Source organism: Gracilinanus agilis, chromosome 2 (genome assembly GCF_016433145.1).
Source record: "Gracilinanus agilis isolate LMUSP501 chromosome 2, AgileGrace, whole genome shotgun sequence".
Lineage (NCBI taxonomy): Eukaryota > Metazoa > Chordata > Mammalia > Didelphimorphia > Didelphidae > Gracilinanus > Gracilinanus agilis.
Genome location: NC_058131.1, coordinates 217,445,405 through 217,470,992, shown reverse-complemented (window position 1 = coordinate 217,470,992; position 25,588 = coordinate 217,445,405). Strand labels below are relative to the sequence as shown.

The 25,588-nt window shown below is 39.0% G+C and overlaps 1 protein-coding gene across 1 annotated transcript in view; it reads left to right on the top strand.

The window, feature by feature from the left end:
• PLCG2 (phospholipase C gamma 2) overlaps window positions 1-25,588 on the top strand; it is a 172,439-nt gene that overhangs the window by 128,312 nt on the left and 18,539 nt on the right. Inside the window, exons 21-28 of the mRNA XM_044663650.1 lie at window positions 2,799-2,867; window positions 4,913-5,022; window positions 6,796-6,892; window positions 8,903-8,969; window positions 10,019-10,176; window positions 17,700-17,802; window positions 19,985-20,194; window positions 23,432-23,577. Of these exons, the coding sequence (XP_044519585.1) occupies window positions 2,799-2,867; window positions 4,913-5,022; window positions 6,796-6,892; window positions 8,903-8,969; window positions 10,019-10,176; window positions 17,700-17,802; window positions 19,985-20,194; window positions 23,432-23,577 (960 nt within the window). The remainder of the gene's footprint in view (window positions 1-2,798; window positions 2,868-4,912; window positions 5,023-6,795; window positions 6,893-8,902; window positions 8,970-10,018; window positions 10,177-17,699; window positions 17,803-19,984; window positions 20,195-23,431; window positions 23,578-25,588) is intronic.

The following is a 25,588-nucleotide window of genomic DNA, read 5'->3' as shown; positions in this document are numbered from 1 at the left end:
ATCATTTCTTTCTCTCTTTCCTTTCTCTTATCTTTTTTTTTTATTTTAAACCCTTAACTTTTGTGTATTGACTTACAGGTGGAAGAGTGGTAAGGGTAGGCAATGGGGGTCAAGTGACTTGCCCAGGGTCACACAGCTGGAAAGTGTCTGAGGCTGGATTTGAACCTAGGACCTCCTGTCTCTAGGCCTGGCTCTCACTCCACTGAGCTACCCAGCTTCCCCCTCTTTCTCTTATCTTTTAATATCAGTTTTAAAACAGAAGGATGACAAGGGCTAGACAATCCGAAAAGAGTGACTTGCCCAAGGTCATACAGCTAGAAAGTGTCTGAGGCCAGATTTGAATCTATATCTTCCTGACTTCAGGCAGTTTTCCAAGCTTCAGGCTGGTGCTTTATCCACTGTGCTACCTAGCTGCCCCATCATTATAATAAATATCACTCTTTCAACAGAGATTAAGAGGGTTGCAGATAGGGAGGGAATGGGTGGAAACATTGCACAGTGGATAGAGTGCTGATTTTAGAGTCAAGAAAACCTGGGTTCTTGTCTTAAGTCTGCTGTATACCAGCTATGAGACCCTGGGCAAGTTCTCAGTACTTTTGACAACTCTCTAAAACTGTCAATTGTAGGTTCTGATCTTGTGATGGGAAAGTTGCCTCAATTGATGAAATTATAAATTTACTTAAAAAAAGTATTGTGTGTGTGTGTGTTTATACTCACATATAGTTTATATAGATTGAAATAGGTAGTAGGTTAAGATAAAATTGTTGTTTGACCTGTTGGAATGGGACAAAGAAGAAAGGAAGGCACTTCTATAAGTAAAATTTTCTATAACTGTTCACATGAAATGGCATAAAGCTGTTTACTTTGGATAAAAGAATGCTATTGCCACCTACTGTTTGGTCTGGTCTGCCCCTGGGCTAGATGGCAAAAGGAGGTAAATGCATTCAAAACTTTTTTCAACATTGAAATAATTTGTTGGATGTGGTAGACAGACCCTAGAAACAGTCGTCCTTCAACTTTTGAGCCAGGACCAATTAACTACTTGAAAATTATGCACTTATTGGCTGAGAAAGTCTGTTTGGTCCCTTTTCTTCTTCCCCTTTCTTCTCTCTATCAACCTTTCTATGGCTTGTCTCATCACTTCTTTTTTTCCCTAGCTCCTTGTTTTTGATTCAATCTAGCTTTGGCTACAAATACATGGTGTTTTTTTTTTCTTGTACTCCTTACATCTCCCCACTTGTGTGTCTTCCTCCTCTGTCAAGACCTCTTTCTTTTCTACTGTGAAATGTGAATGAATTGTTATCATATTTCTTCTTGAAGTCTCTTACCTTCTCTCACCTCTCAAAATGTTAGGCAGAGCATTTTTTGCACATTCTTCCTGCAGGAGCCTGTCCTCTAATAATAAATGTCAAGACCTTCTGCTTGCTGTTGCTCTGGACTCAGCTTGAGACCTTTATCCCTGGCTGTACAATAATGGTTAAAAACAAAAAGGTTTAAGAAATGTGTTCCTCATGATAAGTCTGTGAGGTAAGTAGTATTAGCATTATCATCTGAGCTGGGGCAATGGATAAAGTGCTGGATCTGGAGTCAGGAAGATAAGAATTCAAATGTAGCCTTAAGGGCTTATTAGCTGTGTGATCCTGTGCAAGTAATTTAGTCTCTCTTTGCCTCAGTTTCTTCACTTGTAAAATGGGGATCAGAAAAGTAACTACCTTCCAGAGTTGTTGTAAGGATCAAATAAGATAATGTTTGCAAAATTCTTTGTAAACCTTAAAGCACTACATCAAAGCACAATATAAATGCCAATATCATAATAGTATTGGTAGCTAATATTATTTATATAGCCCTTACTACGTGCAGGGTACTATGCTAAACACTTAAGATACATAAACTCTATATTATCATTTTCAGTTTATAAATGAAGATATTGAAGCTAGTCACCTAGCTAATAAAAATTAGAGCCAAGATTTGAAGCTTGAGGCAGATAGTAGGTTTCCCCTCTATTGTGGTTTCTTGGCTAGAAGGCCATTAGCCATTTATGTTGTAGAGGGTATTCTTTTGAGGGCATGGGGTCATATTAGGAAGTCACTGAAGGGACAGCTGGGTTGTTCAGTGGTTAGAGAGTCAGACTTAGAGTTGGTAAGTCTGGGGTTCAAATCTAGCCCCAGATATTCCTTGAGCAAGTTACTTAATCCCCATTGTCTAACTCTAACCTTTATTCTGCCTTGGAACCAATATTTAGTATTGTTATTAAGACAAAAGGTGAGGGATCTAAAAATTAAGAAATAAAGCCATTGAAGTTCCTTCTAACTCTGAAATTCTGTGATTTGGTGACTCCCACATCCAGCTCTGTTTCTCTTACAATACACTGCTTCACAGATGTGTAGAAGTCTTCTCTATTTCAAGGTCCTATTTTCTAGTTTCCCATTGTGTGTGTGTGTGTGTGTGTATCTGTTTTTCAGTCCAGTTTGTGATATCATCATCATCATCATCAGTAAGTTCTAGGTACCTTTCCCTGGACTGTATTGTTTTCTATGAAAAACTGTAGGATTTTTACATGGTCTTCTTGCTCTGGGAACATCTGTGATGCCTCCTCTTTTCTTCTAACCATAACTACCTCCTGTGAGTCATTAACTCCCTTACCAGGTTCTACATATCCTTTTTATATTCTCTCAAGGGAGAAGAAGGGACCAAATGCTAATTGCCATGACATTATATACAAAGACTAGTGGGGACCATAGAGTATCTTTACATCTTTAAAATATTTTCTTCAGCCTTCTTAATTTCTTCTTTTACAGGAAAGGGACATAAATTCGCTCTATGATGTAAGGATGTATGTGGATCCCAGTGAAATTAACCCCTCAACGGTACAGTGTTTACTTTTCTTTGATTTAAAAAAATATTCCTTATTTAGAATGTTTTGTGGAGAAAAAGAAACCTGAGAGAAATGATAATCAAATTTCCCCCAGAAATGAAATGTCAAACTGTCAATCATATACAATCCCAGTGTAGCTTTGGCTTGCTGACATCCCAAAGTTTGATTTAGAAGGTTTAGGTCAAATGATTTGTAATTAAGTCTTTATAATTTAGGGATGCTAGTTGCATTGGCCAATAATATTCATTAAATTCTCTTGTTTCTGACCTCCTCCCAGTGAGAATGTTAAATCTCGTTCTCATGTCCATTTTACTATGTGAGTTCACAGTACAACAGCTGCCGACTTCAGCCTTTTCCTTGGCCATCCTGCTTCTAGCCTCATGTAGACAAAGTTTATGGAGGAATTGTTGTTTTCCACTTGGCATCCAGCCCATGATCAGTGTTCATTAAGCGGCATTACTAAAATTCTGAGATTGAATTAAAAAAATAATGTTATGTGAAAGTGCCTTTATGTAAGAAATGAATTCCTAAAAACTGAGGTTAAATTGCGTGACATATTAAATATACAGGGGAGTTCCCTCTTTGAAGGATCTTGTTGTTTCCAGATGATAGGACCAGGAGAGTTGGGTAAAAGTGGCAAGGGGGAAAATTTAGGTTTAATGTCAGGAAAAATCTTCCCAAGAGCAGTGAAAAAGGCTGCTTTGGCAGAAGGAGGAGGATTCTTTCCATGGAAGTCTTCAAGCAAAGGCTGGATGACCATTTAATGAAAATAGTCAAGAAATGTTTTGGGTATAGTTTGAACTAGAGGGCCCCAGAATCCCTTTTCACTTAGAAGTTCTATGATTCTAAATCATTTGTTCAGAAATGAAGGCTGTTTTTCTAAGCAATCACCTCTTCCCTCTCTCTTTCCTCCCCTTCCCAGTTTTGGAAGTTCAGATTTAATTATTTTGAGTTCTTTAAAACCAAGAAGATCTACTAGCATATTTTGTATTTACATGGTACTTTTCCTTCTGAAATCTCTTACTTGAAAGCGCTTATTGACCTGGGCTGAATTTTTACCAAGATGCTCAGAGCATGTAGCAGCAGACCCTTTCAGGTCTACCTCTGTGAATCTCTGGCCCCCACACACCTGGAGAATGTGAACTGAGAAAAAATCTCTTAAAGGAAGCTGATGGGATTTGGGGCCATAGTAATAAACTCACTCTTGAGTTCCTTGCATGCCTTTGCTTTGCCCTGGTTTTAAACTCAACACAAACCAAAGAAGTCTGCAGATGGAATTCACACTGTACCATCCAGCTTTTCTTGTTTTTACATCTCAATCATCCTCTGAGGAAGGGACAGATTGTCACATGGGCTGAGATTACTTGCCTGCCTGGCTGGAGTAAAAGAATTTAAAAAGGTGGCAGCTAGGTAGCACAGTGGATTGAGTGCCAAGCCTGGAGTCAGAAGGTCTTGGTTTCAAACGTGATCTCATATACTTTCTAGTTGTGTGATCTTGGGCAAGTTACTTTACCTTGTTTGCCTAGCCCTTACTCTCTTCTATATTAGAATTAATACTAAGAGAGAAGGTAAGGGTTTTAAAAAAGAATTTAAAAGGCATGAATTAGGTGAAGGAACTGTTGCATTGCCAGAAAATCCAGTTTCCTTGAGAGTTTCCCAAGTCCAACAGCTGCCAGCAGGGATATGGAGCCAAGTTGGCCATTTCTGTGTCATACCTTTCCCTTTATGCATGTGCTGGGGAAAGGTATGATGACAGCTGTTAATCCTGCTGCTGTCAGTGTTAGATGAATGCCCTTAAGTCCCACAGCAGCCCAACATCCACATGGGGAAGCCTGAAAGCAACATTGGTCCCTCATACCAATAGATGTCACTCCACAGCCTTAGCTCAAAGCCTTCTCAGCCTTAATGAGAAAGAACTCAATGGTTGGAGAAGCTGGGTTTATTGATTAGGGTCTAACTAGCCTCCCCATTATTCCTTCCCTCTCTCCCTCCCTCTCTTCCCCTGCCTCACTACTTTCTTTTTCTTTTCATTAAAAGCCTCAGAGAACCGTGAAGGCTCTATATGACTACAAAGCCAAGCGTAGGGATGAGCTCAGCTTTTGTCGGGGAGCCCTCATCCACAACGTCTCCAAGGAGCCTGGTGGCTGGTAAGCCTGGGCCCCACAGTGGCTCCCCCTGCCCCAGAGCTTTGCTAAGGGCCACCCTGGCTCTTAGGTACCATGTCAGACCCATGCCTAGGCCCCCTGTTCTTTCCTCCTGTAGGATATCCCTGGGGAGCTAGAAAAGAAGAGTATGTTCTGTTATGTAGGCCCCAGCTCAAGGGTGGTTCACCAGCTCTGGCAGAACACTGGACTTTGGCCTGTCTCTGAATAGTGCAGATTAGCCCTGGTGCTTTTATAGGCTTAAAGGGACTGGGAATGCCAGTACCAAGTGGGCTTCTTAGTAAATGGCAGAGCGGGAGAGAAAACCACTGCTTAGCCATTAAACATTTGGGTTTTGGGGATGTCTGGGGTTTGTTCCATTATAGCTTTTCCCCTTTTCTTTTAAAAAAATCGTATTTTTATGTTTTACATGATAACACATGTATAGTCCAGATCAAATCTCCTGCCAGCACTGGGAAGGGAATGGGAAGGGAGAGAGGGAGATAAGTTCAATCATATAACTTAGGAAAACTTGTGTGGAAATTTGTTATTATATGTAATTGGTAAAAAATAAAAATAAGTTAAAAAGCATATTTTTATGATGCTTTGTTCATACATCACCTTAGAGGCTAAACATATAATTTTCTTCTCCTTAGCCAGCTATTCCTTGTTACCAGGATTTAAAAAGAAAGGGAAAAATCAACTCAGCAAGACCTGTCAATTCATATATGATATGATTATATACACATATGCATATGGTACATGTACAATCACAAACATATTATTTAATACATACCTACACATACATACTCTTCTATACCTAGTTCCCCCATTCTGACAAAAATGAGACAGTTTCTCAATTCTTTGAGGCCAGTCTTGATCCTTCTAACTACGTAGTATGCAGCTTTGTTGTTCTTAGCATTGAGACTGTTGTGATTATCATGGACATTGTTTCCCTGGCTGTATCAGTTTCTATAAATCTTCTAATGCTTCTCCTAATACTTTTTTCCTTAGGTGCAGTCATACATAGTTCATTACATTCATATATCACTGTTAAATGAAGTTCTAAGAGTTCATTCATTCAATAGTGAGCCTCTTATGAGAGGCAAGTGTTGGGGTGGATCATATCACAAAGCCTTTGGAAGGGCTCAATTCAACTAGTAATTATTAATGCTTATTACATGCAAAGCCCTGTGCTAGTCACTAGGGATACAAAGATGAAAAAATGCATAATACCTGCCCTCAAAGGAGCTAGCAATCGAATAGGGTATAAATAATAAGACTGATACCTGGTTGAGTGTGATGGGTCAAAGAGAGAGTTTCCGGCAAAGCACTTAAGGAAAATATGAGGAGGAATACTTAGAGGGATGACGAAGCCCCTCTTGTTTCCCTTAAGCAGCCCTACTTCCCTATCCTTCGGCCCAAGAGCTCTGGTGGGGCTGGTAGTTCTGCAAGTCTTGCCATCCATCTCAATTAATCCTTAATAGCTTAAACCATTGGTTTTCTATTCAGAAGTATTTGGGGGGGTTTCTCTCCAGTCAGATATTAAGGCACCAAACAGGGGTGCAGGGAAAGAAAAGAGTGATGTTTCTTTTCTAACAGCCACATGTCCCTTTGGAAATCATCATCCCTAGCAATCACTGGCTGCCTTTGACCAGGTAACCAGCTGCAGCTTTTATCTCACCGGGGAACCAGCCCAACAGCTGGGGAAGTAAATGGCTGTGTAGGGATCATTAATGCCCTTCACACAAAGGCTTAATAGTCCTGTGCTTTATTTAGGTGGAAGGGTGATTATGGAGGAAGGATTCAGCAATATTTTCCATCTAATTATGTGGAGGACATATCAACAGTTGATTTTGAAGAGCTGGAAAAACAGGTGAGCCTGGATAATGGTCAAAATAGAATTGCACAAATAGACAGATTTAACTAGAGCTGCCATGCTATCCTAGCAGAATTTCAACATGATCAAAATGTAGTTCATTAATTTAATCAGTCACCCAGAAGTCATTATTCTTATTACTTTTAATATCTCTTACTTCTGTATTAGAATCGATACCAAGTATTGCTTCTCAGGCGAAGAATGATAAGGGCTAGGCAATTTAGGTTAAATCACTTGCCCAGGGTCAGCTAACTAGAAAGTGTCTGAGGGCAGATTTGAATCCAGGTCTTCCTGACTCTAAGCCTGGTACTCTACTACTGTGCCCCTCACCAAGCAGTTATTAGGTTCCAAACACTGTGCTAGGCTTTAGGGATACAAAGACAAAAATGAAAAAAAGATTTGCCCCTGAAGAGTTTTCATTTTACAATGGAGTTACAAACATGACGACAGATCATAAAAGCAGATCATATGTGAAACAAATAGAAGGGTGAAAGGTCGGGGATCACTAACCCCTGGATGAATCAGCAAAAGTCTTTTATTGGAGGTGGCACTTGACCTATGCCTTGAAGAAAAGAAAGTGGGACAGAAGTGAAGAAAGCAAAGATTCTAGTTGTTGGAGGCAAGAGACAAAAATGTACTGTTGTGTAGGTGGTTCCAAGGAGGTCGATTTGACTAGCATATAGAGTACATAAAAGTAGTAATGTATAGTCAGTTTGCAAAGATAGTTCAAACCCAGGTTGTGAAGGACTTTCAATGTCACCAAAGGGACTTGAATTGGAACTTAGAGATAAATAGGGAGCTTCTGAAGCTTCTTGAGTAGGGGAGTAACATAACTAGATCTATGTTTTAGGAACATCGTTTTTGGAGTTGTGTAGAAGATGGATTAGAGAAGGGAGAGACTTGAGGAAGGCAGATAATAAGGTGGCAAGTCCAAGAGAGAAGTGAGGATGACTTGGACTATTCTAGCCCATCAATTTTGTTTTAATTATGTTATCTTGGAAGACTTTGAGTGGACAGAACAATTTCTTTCAGATGGAAAGAGGTGGAAACCCTTCCCCTGTTAAAGTAATATTATAGAATAAATGCTTTAGAGAGTAATTAAAGTAGCAAGTAAAACTGAGAAGTGAATAGGGTCTGAGATGGATTAAAGTTTAGTATAGGACTCATCTACAGTCTGGCATCCATCTATAGCTAGCATTCTGGTGACTGGAAGGTCCCCATAACCAGAACTTCTGAGCTTTATCCCATCATAAATAATACAGTGGAAAGAGTTCTTGTTATAGATTCAACAGATTTGGATTTAAGCCTTGATTCCATTTACTTGCTACCTTAATGACCCTGGGCAGGTTATTTAGCCTTGCTGAACCTCAGTTTTCTAATCTACTAAACAGGGAATTGGACAAGAAGACCTGTAAGATCACTTCTACCTCTAAATCTATGAACAGTCATTGGTATTTATAATGATGACCCTTCTACCCTGCAGGGCTGAAATGGTGTCCTGAACAATCAGAGGAAGACTAAAAAAAAAGTGAAATTAAGAAAGCTCAATTAAGCTGCATATTATTCTAAGTGTAGCCTCTTTGTCCTCTAATCCTTTTGAAAATTGGGAACCCATATCTTATACTTATAGTGACTACACATTAACCAGAATGCCCCATTCCATAATCATGAAGGTTGATGGAAAAGGTGGAAAGAGCAGATTGAATGAAATGGTCCCAAATTTCCTTCAGGGTTCATGAGGCACATTTTTGCAAGCTGAAAAATGACCCACTTGAATGTTTCAGGTCTCTACTAGCAACAAGATCACTACCAGCTTTGTCCTTCATTCTTTCTCTTTGTCCCTGTGGACATATTTATTCTGTAATGAGGATGAATTTTAAACAGGGCCCTGGGCAGTGTCTCAGTTCAGTGGTGTGATGTTGAATCTGGTTGTGTTTTTAGCATTTTAGTTAAGAATAATGTGACTTATTCTCTAGGTTTCTTGAAACTACTCTTGTTTCCCCACAGATTATTGAAGATAACCCTTTAGGATCCCTATGCAGAGGAATCTTGGACCTCAACACTTACAACGTTGGTAGGTGAACATCCTATTCCTAATTTTTATTGTTAATTCCCCTGCATTCTTAGGACCATTTTGGAGGGGAATCTGACAAATTTTGTGATTCCTAAATCCCATGACTTATTCTGCCTTCTTATACTTTTCTTGAAAGTGCCCAAAGGGAGCTGGAAAATTGGTGTGAAAGGACAAATAGTGTGTATTAGGTACAACAGCATGTGGGGAGAGTGACCAGTGGATGTGAGAGAATGAACATTGTATTAGGAGTTGGGAGACCTGGGTTCTAGCTTCTGTCCCCTTCCCTTTAAAGCCTTGTGTTTCCTGGTCCAGTGCTCTTCCTACCACTTCTATCCCCTTAATAGATAATCTCTAAGGTAGATTTCAATGGATTTTGGATGGAATTTAATCTTTTCCTCAAGATTTGAGATAAACCAGCTCATGTTACTGTTTTTAGGGCTATATATCTCAATTTAAATTGTACTGTGTATTTAATAAATAAAATATATGCTTATATATAAGCATATATTTTATTTATATTTATATAAATACATATGTTATATTTATAATATATATATTTATATATGGATCTGGATATACACACATATGTATATATACATTTACATCACAAATATATCTTTTGCTACAGGACAGAAATAATTCCTCCATAGCCTTTAGAGTTCAGAGAAAAAGAGGGTTCTGGGAATGTTAGGAAGTGAAGGCTGGGAGGAGGAGTTAGCTTTTTTAAATGTTTTAAATTTGAAGATGTAATGACCTACGGTAGTAAAAATTTGACAGACTGCTATCATTGATGAGCTGGTGATTGAGTAACATTCTTTAAGGGGGAACCCATTGTTTCTGTCATATACAACTTTTATTGACACCTCTCCCACCCCTTACTCATTTCAAACAGGCATATTTTCAGACATGCCTTCTTTGGGGGAGGGATGATATTTGATGATGTCTATGTTCCCATAAGGAGCACTGCCACTTGAGAAGGAGACTTGGGATATTAGGTGGTATGGGTGTCCCTGACTTCATAGAACACTACTGTTTTTGTTTTCTCCAAGTGAAAGTACCACATGGAAAAAATCAGAAATCATTTGTGTTCATCCTGGAACCCAAGAATCCCAATGATCCTCCTGTAGAGTTTGCAACAGACAAAGTGGAAGAACTCTTTGAGTGGTACCAGAGCATCAGAGAAATCACTTGGAAGAATGCAACAGTGGTATGAATTTTGCCATTTGGGTTCTGTTTATTGAGACCTACGGTGGCAATGGAAGCCTTTGAATAGTGGAATTGTGTCCTAAATATTTGCTATCCCTGCTAGCATTCAGAGGGAATTCTCTTAGCTTTGGGTCAAACCCTTATAAAGGGTAATTGGAGACACTGGTGAGCAAGAGCCAGACTGTCAAGGGGTAGGGATGGTTTTCCAGAGCATTACTGCTTTGATAAGAATGGGATGTCAAGGGTAGGGAGGACTGTTCATCATGATCAACTAGGTGGTCCATGATTTCATACTGTATTGGTCAACTAATCTATATTGAGAAAAAAAATTTTATGGCTTTATATATTTCCAAACATTTTGACAAAACATGGTAACCATTAGATGGGCCCTAACCATTTAAAGAACCTCTAAGTTATAAAGTATAAACATTGAATTGAGTGATTATATATGTGGAAAGGTTTGGAGAATATTAAATGATCTCTTCAGAGGATTGTGGAAAGGAGGGAAAGGTAGATTTTTTTGTTATTTGACATCTCTTCTTCTTGCCATATAAATGGAAAAGAACTTTTTGAAAAAAATGGCCATTTTCAGCAATATTAAATAAATTAAATATGAAATATATTTGAAATAACAGAAGAATTAGTAGTTTCTTAGGGACAGTTAAACACAAACCAAAGCAGTACTTTGAGGGACCTTGTAAGAGCCTTTTTTCATCAATGAGGGTTTTTAGAAATTACTAAGTAGTATTTGATATTAAATTTATTTATGCTTCTAACCATAGGCAGAACTCCACCTTAAATGATCTTGAACCTTTCAAAGGACTACTTAAAGCTGCAGTGGCTGAATTTCTAGTAAGAAAGTAGAATCATAAGATCATAGATTTAAAACTAAAAAGGATATTAGAAGCCATCTAGTCCAACCACCTTGCTTTACAGATGAGGAAACTAAGACCTGTAAAATACTTGTCTAACAAATATCACAAAGTAGAGCCAAATTTTAATTTTAGGCCCTTGGACTTCAAATTCATTGTCCTTTCCTCAACAGCCATCTTCCTGTACATTCTCTATCTTCTGCTTTCTGTGTAGATTGGGATAATCCTTAAACACCAGCATGTTTTAGGCTTTTATTTTGGACTTGTCCATGAACAACTGAAGTGAACATCCTTTGAGATCCATGGCTATGTGCCACTCTAGAGGGAAATTCTCCTTTTTTAGACTGCTCTGGAGATGGTATTTTGACAGTCATCTTGGAGATTCAGCCAAGTGTCTTTCCAGTTTTATAGTCGGACTCAAAGGCTCTCACACATCTTTTGCTTCACAAACTGAGGAGAAATATCAGGCATTATTTGGCAAGGCTGTTCATTACAAACCTGCTCTTCTTTAGGGCTCATTGGATCATTGATATAGGAATGGAATGGACCATCTGTCCATCCTTCTTATTTAACATAGGAGGAAACTGATACCCAGAGAGTTTAAGTCAATTACCCAAGGTCGTACATTGAGTCGGAGAGCTGCCAATATTTGAACCTAGTTTCTCTTACTTGAAATCCAGAGATGTGTGCCTTCTTGTGACCTACTGTAGCTATTCTGTGCCTTAAGAGTGATTAATATTACAGGGATCCTTTCAACGGTGTTCTCTAGAGATCTTTCCCCAGGGTTTCCTCACTCTTTCTCTGTGTGTTTTAATAGTTATTACTCATAGGAATAGNCAGATTATTGAAGATAACCCTTTAGGATCCCTATGCAGAGGAATCTTGGACCTCAACACTTACAATGTTGGTAGGTGAACATCCTATTCCTAATTTTTATTGTTAATTCCCCTGCATTCTTAGGACCATTTCGGAGGGGAATCTGACAAATTTTGTGATTCCTAAATCCCATGACTTATTCTGCCTTCTTATACTTTTCTTGAAAGTGCCCAAAGGGAGCTGGAAAATTGGTGTGAAGGGACAAATAGTGTGTATTAGGTACAACAGCATGTGGGGAGAGTGACCAGTGGATGTGAGAGAATGAACATTGTATTAGGAGTTGGGAGACCTGGGTTCTAGCTTCTGTCCCCTTCCCTTTAAAGCCTTGTGTTTCCTGGTCCAGTGCTCTTCCTACCACTTCTATCCCCTTAATAGATAATCTCTAAGGTGGATTTCAATGGATTTTGGATGGAATTTAATCTTTTCCTCAAGATTTGAGATAAACCAGCTCATGTTACTGTTTTTAGGGCTATATATCTCAATTCAAATTGTACTGTGTATTTAATAAATAAAATATATGCTTATATATAAGCATATATTTTATTTATATTTATATAAATACATATGTTATATTTATAATATATATATTTATATATGGATCTGGATATACACACATATGTATATATACATTTACATCACAAATATATCTTTTGCTACAGGACAGAAATAATTCCTCCATAGCCTTTAGAGTTCAGAGAAAAAGAGGGTTCTGGGAATGTTAGGAAGTGAAGGCTGGGAGGAGGAGTTAGCTTTTTTAAATGTTTTAAATTTGAAGATGTAATGACCTACGGTAGTAAAAATTTGACAGACTGCTATTATTGATGAGCTGGTGATTGAGTAACATTCTTTAAGGGGGGACCCATTGTTTCTGTCATATACAACTTTTATTGACACCTCTCCCACCCCTTACTCATTTCAAACAGGCATATTTTCAGACATGCCTTCTTTGGGGGAAGGATGATATTTGATGATGTCTATGTTCCCATAAGGAGCACTGCCACTTGAGAAGGAGACTTGGGATATTAGGTGGTATGGGTGTCCCTGACTTCATAGAACACTACTGTTTTTGTTTTCTCCAAGTGAAAGTACCACATGGAAAAAATCAGAAATCATTTGTGTTCATCCTGGAACCCAAGAATCCCAATGATCCTCCTGTAGAGTTTGCAACGGACAAAGTGGAAGAACTCTTTGAGTGGTACCAGAGCATCAGAGAAATCACTTGGAAGAATGCAACAGTGGTATGAATTTTGCCATTTGGGTTCTGTTTATTGAGACCTAGGGTGGCAATGGAAGCCTTTGAATAGTGGAATTGTGTCCTAAATATTTGCTATCCCTGCTAGCATTCAGAGGGAATTCTCTTAGCTTTGGGTCAAACCCTTATAAAGGGTAATTGGAGACACTGGTGAGCAAGAGCCAGACTGTCAAGGGGTAGGGATGGTTTTCCAGAGCATTACTGCTTTGATAAGAATGGGATGTCAAGGGTAGGGAGGACTGTTCATCATGATCAACTAGGTGGTCCATGATTTCGTACTGTATTGGTCAACTAATCTATATTGAGAAAAAAAATTTTATGGCTTTATATATTTCCAAACATTTTGACAAAACATGGTAACCATTAGATGGGCCCTAACCATTTAAAGAACCTCTAAGTTATAAAGTATAAACATTGAATTGAGTGATTATATATGTGGAAAGGTTTGGAGAATATTAAATGATCTCTTCAGAGGATTGTGGAAAGGAGGGAAAGGTAGATTTTTTTGTTATTTGACATCTCTTCTTCTTGCCATATAAATGGAAAAGAACTTTTTGAAAAAAATGGCCATTTTCAGCAATATTAAATAAATTAAATATGAAATATATTTGAAATAACAGAAGAATTAGTAGTTTCTTAGGGACAGTTAAACACAAACCAAAGCAGTACTTTGAGGGACCTTGTAAGAGCCTTTTTTCATCAATGAGGGTTTTTAGAAATTACTAAGTAGTATTTGATATTAAATTTATTTATGCTTCTAACCATAGGCAGAACTCCACCTTAAATGATCTTGAACCTTTCAAAGGACTACTTAAAGCTGCAGTGGCTGAATTTCTAGTAAGAAAGTAGAATCATAAGATCATAGATTTAAAACTAAAAAGGATATTAGAAGCCATCTAGTCCAACCACCTTGCTTTACAGATGAGGAAACTAAGACCTGTAAAATACTTGTCTAACAAATATCACAAAGTAGAGCCAAATTTTAATTTTAGGCCCTTGGACTTCAAATTCATTGTCCTTTCCTCAACAGCCATCTTCCTGTACATTCTCTATCTTCTGCTTTCTGTGTAGATTGGGATAATCCTTAAACACCAGCATGTTTTAGGCTTTTATTTTGGACTTGTCCATGAACAACTGAAGTGAACATCCTTTGAGATCCATGGCTATGTGCCACTCTAGAGGGAAATTCTCCTTTTTTAGACTGCTCTGGAGATGGTATTTTGACAGTCATCTTGGAGATTCAGCCAAGTGTCTTTCCAGTTTTATAGTCGGACTCAAAGGCTCTCACACATCTTTTGCTTCACAAACTGAGGAGAAATATCAGGCATTATTTGGCAAGGCTGTTCATTACAAACCTGCTCTTCTTTAGGGCTCATTGGATCATTGATATAGGAATGGAATGGACCATCTGTCCATCCTTCTTATTTAACATAGGAGGAAACTGATACCCAGAGAGTTTAAGTCAATTACCCAAGGTCGTACATTGAGTCGGAGAGCTGCCAGTATTTGAACCTAGTTTCTCTTACTTGAAATCCAGAGATGTGTGCCTTCTTGTGACCTACTGTAGCTATTCTGTGCCTTAAGAGTGATTAATATTACAGGGATCCTTTCAACGGTGTTCTCTAGAGATCTTTCCCCAGGGTTTCCTCACTCTTTCTCTGTGTGTTTTAATAGTTATTACTCATAGGAATAGAAGTCTATCTTTAACAGGCTGAGCTATTTCTTTCCTAGACTCATATTCTATTTGGGACAATTAAAACAATTTCTGCAGGAACTGAGTTTGATACTACTAGAGTATGGAAACTTCAGAAGGAATCAGCTGAAGGTAGCAGTCACTTAAAAACAAGTTTCCATTGTGCCCAAGGCCTTGCTCTGAAAATGGGGCCAAATGTAAGATGCAGAAAAGCTTAGACATTAAAAAAAATAATTTATTTGTACTTTTCTCTGGCTTTCTGTAGCTCTGTTGATGGGATAAAGGTTAATTTCCATAGAAGGTGCTTTTTTTCCCCCTACTGCTTAATAACTTGAAATCAACCTAACCACTTAAGCGAAGCATGTTTTCTCTTTGATCTGAACTACCTCTTAATTGGATTTTACATTCATGTGAATATAAAAAATATAACCTCATGCTCTCATATTTGGGAGCAAAAATGAGTCGCCAGTGTTGACAATGTACTCACTCTGACCAAAGCTGCTCAGTACTGAAAGTTATTGGGAGAAGCCAGGGGAAATGTTTTAGAGAAAAGGCTTATTTCTTGTCCTAGATCTGGGTAAATGAGATATGACTTAAAGAAACAGAGCTGGAAGTGACCTTGCAGTCATTTCATCTGGTTCCCTTATTTTTACCCACTAGCAATCTGAGACCTCAAAAGGGAAAAGACTTTTCTAATATCATATCATAACTACTAGTGGAATGGAGGTATAGAACTCAGATTTCTTTGTTCCCAGTAAAGAGACCCAGGACACTTCTCAATCAGGGCTTTCTACAAACAGTATTTCCTTTTCAGTTTTATCTCTCTCAAATAATAGCTTATTTTTTATTTATTCATTTTTTTGATACCATCTTCTTATCTCATCCCAGTTGGAAAGGCAGTATCTACTCATGGTGTATCCCACTGCTAATCACAGAAACTTGCTCTGTTTCCAATCTGAACTGCTTTTAGGCAGCCTGGTGTCCTCCTGGTTCCCTCTTCCCCAGGAGTCTAATATATTGGTTCCAGTCTTAGCATGGAGAGCCATTTGGCTTTGACCCCCTACTGCTTAGAACTCTGGAGTTCAAGTAAACTACCAGCTTCAGCCTCAGTAGCAGGGCAGCCTCACTGTTTTATAATTTAGTAATTTGTAGTAATCCCAACATGTCCACATGTGTAAACTGAAAGGCTTGAGAATTCATTGGCCTCCAAAGGTAGGCAGAAGGCCAGGCACTGGGATTGATTGTTAAGGTGATGAGTTTCTTAAATATGAATATATTGAATTAGAATAGATAAAGAATTTGTTAGACACTTTGTGCCAGGATCTGAAAATCAAAACAAGAGAAAGTAAGATAGTACCTGATTCCAGGGAGTTTACATTCTAATGAAAGATAACAATATCTGAAAAGGGGAAAGGTGTCTAGGAAATCATTTAGTTGGCATACATTGTATTAGGGGCTTAAACAAAAGCAGTCCTTCAGAAGCTTACATCCTAATGGAGGAGAACACATGCAAACAACTATGTAAACACAAAATATGTACAAGGCAAAAAGAAGGATAATCTCAGAGGGAAGACTTGAGCAGTAGAAAGAGTGAACCAGGAAAGGTCTGTCCCTCTTCAGCCTGAGTCTCCAACATAGAAAGCAGAATCTTCCCCAGAATCCAAAGTCTGAATCAGGAAGCTGAAATCTGAAGCCTCAAAAGATGCTGAGTTGACCAAGAGCTCAATCTGCTGAGGAGCCAAGACTGTAAAGAATCTCACAAGAGCTCATGCTCACAAGGCAAAAGATCACAAAAAAGAATGGGCAGGGTCCCTGAGGCTCTGGCTTGTATGCAGTTTTCTCCACCCATCAGCTCTCCTCCTCACATCTCAGGAATCAATCACAGCCTCCCAAATTGCCTAGCACTGCCTGGGTGCTTGCGGATCTTTTAGGTTATGAACTCCTTTTCTAGTAAAAGGTTCTTACTAAGTATTAATGACTAAGTGGAAAAGGTGGGGCACTCCAGGTTCTTGATTGATTAACTTAAAATAGACAAAGAGAGTTTAAATTCTCTTTCTTGATGGCCTGGAAGGGAAGAGAGAGGCTTAAGGTAGGGACACCAATCAACAAATGTGAGTAGATAGATGAAGGCCTATGGAGGTTCAGAATTGAGCAAAAATAGGTTAAAGCTGGCCTGTCAAAGTCCTCCCTGGTTCCAAGGACAGAGTCCAATTTTCTGAAGAAGTAGATGTGACGACTCTACTGGGGATGTTTAGGCAAAAATAGATAAAGTGAATTGCCTTCCTGTGTTGCCTGGGATAGGAGAGGCTTTTGCCACAACGTTGGAGCAGTCAGCATTAGAATATTTGTAGAAACAATTGGAATTTCCCCTCAGAATAATAATTTCTCCCTATTAACAGGAACAAGATGAAACTTCATTAGTCTGTATATGAGTGAGGTCTGAATGTAGTAATTAGTCACATTTTGAGGCATAAGGGGTAAAAGTGGGGAGATTCTCATTTAAAAGATGTTTTTATTTAGAAATATGGGTTATATTTTCATGGGATTTTGCCCTCTCTCTATACAACTCCTTTGAAAGAAGAGTACCCTGAGAATAAAGCCCTTTAGTATGGACTGGTAGGTGTGAGACCTGAAAGAAATTAGCCTGGTCTTTGAAAGTGTTCAAACCTGGGGAGACAAGGCAGAAGACTTTTATAAAAAGTAAAATTCTAAAATGAAAAATCCAACTCCCTTGACACTGTTACTAAGACACAACAGTATGAGAAAGAAGCCCTGGTGAAATCTGTACTGATCACAAAAATTAGTGACTGGGATGTCTTTATTCCAAACAGGAGACCAACATGAAGTATTGGGAGAAGAACCAATCAATTGCCATAGAGCTATCTGACTTAGTTGTCTACTGTAAACCAACCAGCAAAACCAAGGATAATCTAGGTAATTCCTTAATTTCATAATCTTGGTTCATTCCTGGGTAGCTGCTTTTATTTAAGTCTGGTGAAGAGCAATGGACTCCAGATGGAAACTGAACTCTAGGAAAAATGACAGTTCCTCCTACATATAATGATTCCTATTGCCCTGGGTCATAGGGAGGATAGAGAATAAAGGATAGGACCAATTCCTGCCCATTCCGTCCATCCAGCAGACAGCATGGTATTAGTGGAAGGAACTCTGGTCTTGAAGTCAGAAGAACTGATATCAAGTCCTGATTCTGCTTTTTGCCTGCCATACAGCCTTGGGCAAGTCATTTCCCCTCTGAGCCTTAGTAAAGCCTTTTTTCATCTATAAAATGGGAATCATAATTATTACATTACTTCACAGAGTTGTTGGGAGGATCAGATGAGATCATACATACAAAATGCTTTGTAACTATCAAATGCTGTGTAAATATTGACCGTTTTTCTTATCCACTTCATATCAGGAACCAGCAAGATGGGGCAGGGCTTGAAGTGGGATAGGGGGTAAGAGGAGGGTCAGAGTGTGACCATTCCTGTCTCAGAGCAGGTGGCTCCTGGCAGATGGTCAGTGGAGCCAAATCAGAGACAGTCTGTGCACCAGACTAGCTTGTTCATTTATTCATCAAACATCTGTTGGGTGCCTGTTAGGAAGGTACTTTGTAAACCTCAAAGTACTGTATAAAAGTGAGTGATTATTATCCCTGTATGCAAGGCCCAGGATTATGTCATTTGTTCATCTGCCTATTAGTGCTCTTCCAGTCACAGTCAGGTTTTCTGTGATAAAGTAGAATTCTATTCTTCAGGGAACTTTGAGAGTATAGAAATTATTCTAAAAACTCTCTACATGTCTGTAGTAGTATTTCCTGGTTACAAAGCTCTCCCCCATTTGATTTGAGGCTACCCTCATTTGATCTTCAAAGCAGCCTCCTTATTTTACTGATGAGGAAACTGAGGCACAGGGAGGTGAGGACACATAGCTATCAAGTGGTAGAGTTAGATTTCAGTTCAGGGCTCTCTACTGCCCCATGCTGTCTATAATTAAAAACAAAAAACAAAAAACAACCCTTATCTTCTGTCTTAGGATCAATACAAGTATCAGTTTCAAGGCAAAAGAGCAGTAAGGGCTAGGCAATGGGGGTTAAATTACTTGTCCAGGGTGACTTGGCTAGGAAGTATCTGAGGCTAGATTTGAACCTAGGACACCTTGTCTCTGGATCTGCTTCTCAATTCACTGAGTCCCCTCACTTTCTCTGTCTCCTGTAATTCATCAGGATTATTTCAAGGCTACCCTCAACCCAGGAGAGAATATTATTCAGTGAAGCAGAGCAGACTTCCACAAGCAAGGAAGACAGACAGCAAGGAGAGTCATGAGGGTTTTCTGTGGCAAGCTTTTCCTTCTATATTTCAAATATGGAATTAAGCTCACTTAATTGCTCTAAGGGTAGTTAGGTGGCACAGTGGATAGAGTTCCAGGTCTCAAGTCAAGTAAACTCAACTTTGTGAGCCCTGCCTCAGACACTTGCTAGCTGTGTGAGCCAGGGAAAGTCACTTAAACTGTTTGCCTCAGTTTCTACCTGTCAAATGACCCGAAGAAGGAAATGATAAACCACTCATAAGAGAACCCTAAATGGGGTCACCAAGAGTCAGACGTGACTGAAAACAACTGGATAACAAGGAGTTGCTCTAAATCAAAGAGACAGTTTTCTTGGGCCATGCTGTATAACCAGGCTGGGGCAGTGTTCTAACAAGGTCCCTAGTATTTCCAGTAATATACCTCTTTGGGAGGGTCCACTAAGAAGTATACCAAAATCTATGTAATAGCAAGGTGTATTATATTGAGCCCTTCCCTCTCCCCTGTCCCTTTCCTCGCTTCCTGAAAGTATCTTACCTTTAGGTTGGGCATTTGGAAAATGCTTGCCCAACTCTGATGTCCTGAGAGTGTGAGGCAGTGGTCTTGGGGTATAGTGATGAATGTTTATGGTTACAAAATGGGATGGCACTGGCATGCCCAAAGTAATAGTCTCCTCAGTTTGCCTGGGTTTGTCTCTTAGACACAACATCCAGACCTTGCACGGTGGGTTAGGACTGGGCTATGATTGTGACTGTGTCAGAGTTTTGAAGTTGAATGACAATTTCATTTCCCTTCTTGTATGTCTGAGCAGAAAATCCTGATTTCAGAGAAATTCGCTCTTTCGTGGAGACCAAGGCTGACAGCATTGTTAGGCAGAAGCCGATTGATCTTTTGAAATACAATCAAAAGGGACTGACTCGGGTCTACCCGAAAGGCCAAAGGGTGGACTCATCAAATTATGATCCTTTTCGACTTTGGCTTTGTGGCGCTCAGATGGTTGCTCTGAATTTCCAGACAGCAGGTAAGGGGTCACCAAGGATGAGGTCATCTTTTCTGTCTGAATGTGGCCAGCTGAGGACTCTGTGAAGGCTGTGGCACTGCTGAGCTTGTACAGCTCCCTGAAGTCAGACAAAACAATGGCTACAGGTTCAGTACTGCTGCTTAAAAAGAAATAGCCATCAAACTACATTAATGACCAACTGAAGATAAAATTCAATGCTTGTCTAATAAATTATTTTTTGGCCAACCTTGCATGTGAGCAAACAAATCGTAGGTGCTAACCATCGTTTCCTCTTGGTTTTTTTTGGAATGGTAGTAGAAATGAGACATTAAGGAAAAAGTGACTGAGGGGTGATGTGGAAAAGAGCATTGCTTCTATTTTCTGGGTGAGACTTTCTTAGTTCCACCAGTCCTCCCCTTGCGGCATGAACTGGACATCCTTCACCATCTCAATTGCCCTCCTCCATTATATGCTCCCCAGGTTATCAGCATCTTTTCTTATGTATGGTACCTGAAACTGAAGACAGTACTCTAGATCTGGTCTATCTGGTGCAGAATACAGTCATGGCATTATAGCCATCCTCATCCTTCAGATTCTGCCTTTCTTAATGCAACCTAAGATCAGATTAATTTTTTTGCCTTTTATTTCGTACTTGACTCATATTGTACTTGCAATCCAATTAAATTTTATCCTATTAGACTCGGCCCATTGTTCTGGCCTTTGATGATCTTTTCAGTTTCTCATTCTGTTAATTGCCAAATGTTAACTACTCCTCTCAGATTTGAGTCATTTGCAAATTTGATAAGGATTCCAGCTATGTATGCAAGTCATTTGATAACATGTTAAACAGGATAGAGCCAAGCATAAATTTCTAGGTCATTCCACTGGAGAACTCTCTTTAGGTTGACATAAACCCATTAGTAACTATTCTTTTAGTCCAGTCATCCAGCCAGTTATGAATCTACCTAACTGAATGATTATCTAGCTAACATCTCTCCATCCCGTCCACAAGAATTATATGAGAGACTTAAATTGTTTTACTAAGATTTTGGCAAATTCTATCTCCAACATTCTCTTGATTAACTTTGCCACAAAGGGGTAATCTAGCACAGTCAGCTTTTGATGAAGGCATGCCCAAGGTCACAGATTTAGCTAGTGGCAGGGCTAGGTTTAGCATCTGTGACTCTTGAGATATCGAATCACACTGACTTGATTGAGAGGTAGGACCACTTAATCTTGTGTAATTAGAATTTTGTACCCTTGAACTACATTTCCCAGCATTCCTCTTTCACCCCCCACATTTCGTACTTATATTTTGTAAAGTTTCTGTAACTCCCCCCCCCCCTTCTCCCGCTTTCACTGTTGGAGAAACTGCTCTTTACTCAGGCTAATACTTTCCTCTGCTTCAAGTAATTATTAATAAATCTTATAAAATATAATACTTGGAGTTATTGTATATTAAATTTAATCTTACAATCCAATGAATAAAAAAGGAAGGTATCTAAATCTCACCATGGTGGGTCCTGAATTACTCAGGTATGATTTTGTGACTTGTCTGAGGCTCCACTGTGCCCTTTGTTTCTCCCACCTGGTCCCCACTGTAATAAATATCTGAGGTAATAATAATATTAACTAGCATTTATAAATCATTTCAAGGTTTGCAGAACATTTTAGTTGTGTTATTTCATTTGGTCCTTACAATTCTGTGATATAAGTGCTGTCATTACTCTCATTTTTACAGATGAGGAAACAGAGGCTAAATAATTTGCCAGGTTACACAGTTATTAAATGTCTGAAATAGGATTTGAATTAGGCCTTCTTGATTCTAAGCATAGTGTTTTATGTGTTCTGCCATATTGTTGTTCAGACATTCTTCAATTGTGTCTGACACATCTCATCCCCATTTGAGGTTTTCATGGCAAAGATACTGGAATGGTTTGCTATTTCCTTCTCCAGCTCATTTTATAGATGAAGAAACTGAGGCAAATGGGGTTAAGTGACTCACCCAGGGCTACAGAGCCAGTAAGTGTCTGACGTCAGATTTGAACTTGGAAAGATGTCTTCTTGACTCCAGGCCCATCACTCTAGCCATTGTGCCAGCTAGCTGCCCTTTGTGCCATATAGCTGACTCCAGGGTGCTTCTCTTGGCGTAGAGGTGACAGGTCTCTAGTTTTCACATTTCCCAGGACCCAATAGTAACTTACCTTGGATCCTTTTTCATTTATTTGGGGAAATATGTGGAACACTGGGAGAGTGTTGTTATTAAATTAATAAATTAGTAATTTACCACATAACATAGTAATTATATAGCATATAAAATGTAACAAGTAAATTATATAAATAAATAAAATATTAAAGAAGAGAAAAAGTATTGACATGCCACCTCTAGAAGAGCTAGGCATTGGGGACAGGATAAGAACTCCTCCTCAAGCTGGTGGGGCCCTAGGTTTTACAAGATTGTGCTTAGTTATTCATATTAATGAAACTAACTTTTTTTCTCTTTAAGACAGTATCCTAGAATAGCTGAGCCCTTGACAGGAGTAGCTCTTGAATAGCTCCCCTAGTGACCCAGTGGCTAAGGTGACCCAAGCCCGTCCAAGTCCTGCCCTTGTTGAAGAAGCACTAGGGCACAATTACACAGTGTGGCCTCCCCATCCATCCAAGCACCTCTGGACTGCCCAGCTACTTCCATGTCCTAATTGACCACACTTCATGACTTCAGACAAGTCAGCAATGATGCCCCTGAGTTCAGCTTGTTGTCTGCATGTTAGAGGAAAGGGGGAGCTGAAAATGAAACCCTTCTGGCTGATGTGTGTCATTGGCACACTACTCTTGAGCAAAGATTCTTCACTTGGGGCTGTGGTTAGATTTCAGGAGTTCTGTGGATTTTTAAAAAAAGATTTTGATAACTGTACTTTAATCTAATTGGTTCCCCATGTCATCTTAAGTATTTTATTTTATGCATTTAAAAAAGTTTTTCTGGGAAGAGGTCCATAGACTACACCAGACTGACTACTGATGGCTCCATGCCACAGAAAAGGGTAAAAAGCCCTGTTCTAGAGGCTGGAGATAATCTGGTTGCTTCATGGAACCTCAGGCTTAGAGCTTGAAATAAAGGACTTCTGATCACTGAAACAGGACCCTGCCCATCCCTCACTTCACTGGGCAAGTTTTGGCAGGGCTTCTGTGGGCTCATTTGGTTTCTTAACAGAATGTTCTTTTCCCCTGTTTTTATTTAAGCCACCTTTTTCTTCCCAGATAAATATATGCAGCTAAACCATGCTTTATTTGCACTTAATGGCCGGACTGGTTATGTCCTGCAGCCTGAAAGCATGAGGAATGAAAACTATGATCCAACACCCCTGGAATCACAAAGGAAGATCTTGATGACCCTGACTGTGAAGGTAAAACCAGCTCTTTCCCCTTGGTCATTTAAGGCAATTAGAAGGACAAACCCCTGGGGGTAGGAATCTTATTGCTGTAAAAGACACTGGGACAGTGGGAAGGCTTGTGTATGATGGAGAAATCATCACTTCTGGGCATGTAATTACTCAGTTCTCTGATGAATGCATTTCCTCCTTTATTTCAACAGTATATGGTTCAGGAAAAAGACATTCCTTCTCTTACTGGCTTGTATAGTGACTTTGGGGGAAACACATTTGGAAATGAACAGCCTGATCTGTGTATACCTTGTTCTCATTAGACAAGGTGAATTATGAGCTGGTGTTGATTGGCAGCGGCTCTGATAGCTCAGTGGGTCTACCTGCCTCGTGACAGAAATCCATTTGGCTTCTGAGGAAATTCAGGCAAAAGCAAGACATCAAAACAAAATAAACAAAAAACAAAAACATCAAATACCCACCCATTTTCCCCAAAGGTTAAAAAAAATCCAGTCTTACTCTTTTTGGACTTGCTGGTTGGAGTTCATCATTGAGAACTGCTATGGTTTATGATGATGTCAGACTTTCTCTTTGTACCTGTGGTGCTGGGTGTACATTGACTCCATAGGAATTTTTTTTTATCTTCTAAGAACTGTGAGAAAAACAAACAAACAAACCTACATCAAGTTTCTCACAAAGTTTGAGCAAATCCAGAAGTTAAACTCATGTAACAAATGTTTAATTTTGTAAAAAAAAAAATATCTTTTTTTTGGTGTCGCCTATATTTCCAATGTATCTCTCCCACCTTCACCTTTACCTCCCAGAGAACCACCTCTTTTAATAAAGAATTAAAAAAGTGGGGCGAGGGGAGGAAGGTCCAGCAAAACATCAAAAAATACTGACAAGATATGCTGAGACTGTTATTGCCTAGGCATTTTTTTTAACTTATATCCAACTCCTCATGATTCCTTTGGGGGGGGGGGTTCTTGAGATAGATACTGGAGTGGTTTGCTATTTCCTTTTCCAGCTCATTTTACAGATGAGGAAACTGAGGCAAACAGGGTTAGGTCACTTAGCCAGTAAGTGTCTAAGACCGGATTTGAATTCTTCTTGATTCCAGGCCTTGAAATCTATCCAAACTGTCCATGTGCTAAGTTACACACCTATAATCTCTCACTTTTGAAAAGAATCAGGGGATATATCTTTTCATATCTTTTTGGGGGCTCAGCTAGGTCTTTATAATTTCATAGCATTCAATTTAAATTGTTTTGTGGTGGTATTTTATATTACTGTAGTCAAATATCTCTGTTCTTTTCATAGTTCTGTTGACTTCATTTTGTTTCATTTTCCATATTTGTCTGTTTTTGTTATCTTCATTGTTTCTTTCAGAGTACCAACATTCCATCTATTCATGTACCAAAACTTAGTTAACCATTTTCCATACCTTGATGACTATCTGCTTTATTTACAATTCTTTGCTTCTCCATAAGAGGCTGCTATAAATGTTTTGGTGTATATAGGACCTTACTTTTTATATTTGACTTTCCTGGGGTATACACTCCTTGGAGGGACCTCTGAATCAAAGGATATGGGCATTTTAGTTACTTTCTTTGCAAAAGGAGGAATAAACATCTCTACTATATGCTTAAAAAAAACCCCAATATTATCTCGTTTGATTTTCCCCAACAACTGTATGAGACTTTTTATTATTATTTCCATTTTATAGTTGAGGAAACAGAGGCAAACAGAGGTTAAGGGACTTGTCTAGGGTCACCTAGCTAGTAAGTTTCTGAGTCAGTATTTGAATTCAGGTCTTCTTGATTCCAGGCCATCCACAGTTTTCTATTCAGCTACCAACTGTCTTCTTCACATAATTCCAACTTGTTTCTCAAAATGGTTGGATCATTTTACATCTGCCTCAGTAGTATAATAGTGTGCCTGCTTTTATGTAGTCCTTCCAACATCATCCCATCCTAAAAAAGGCCTTCAATAAAGACCAAATCTAGAAGAAATGCTAGTCTTGTACATTCTGCCC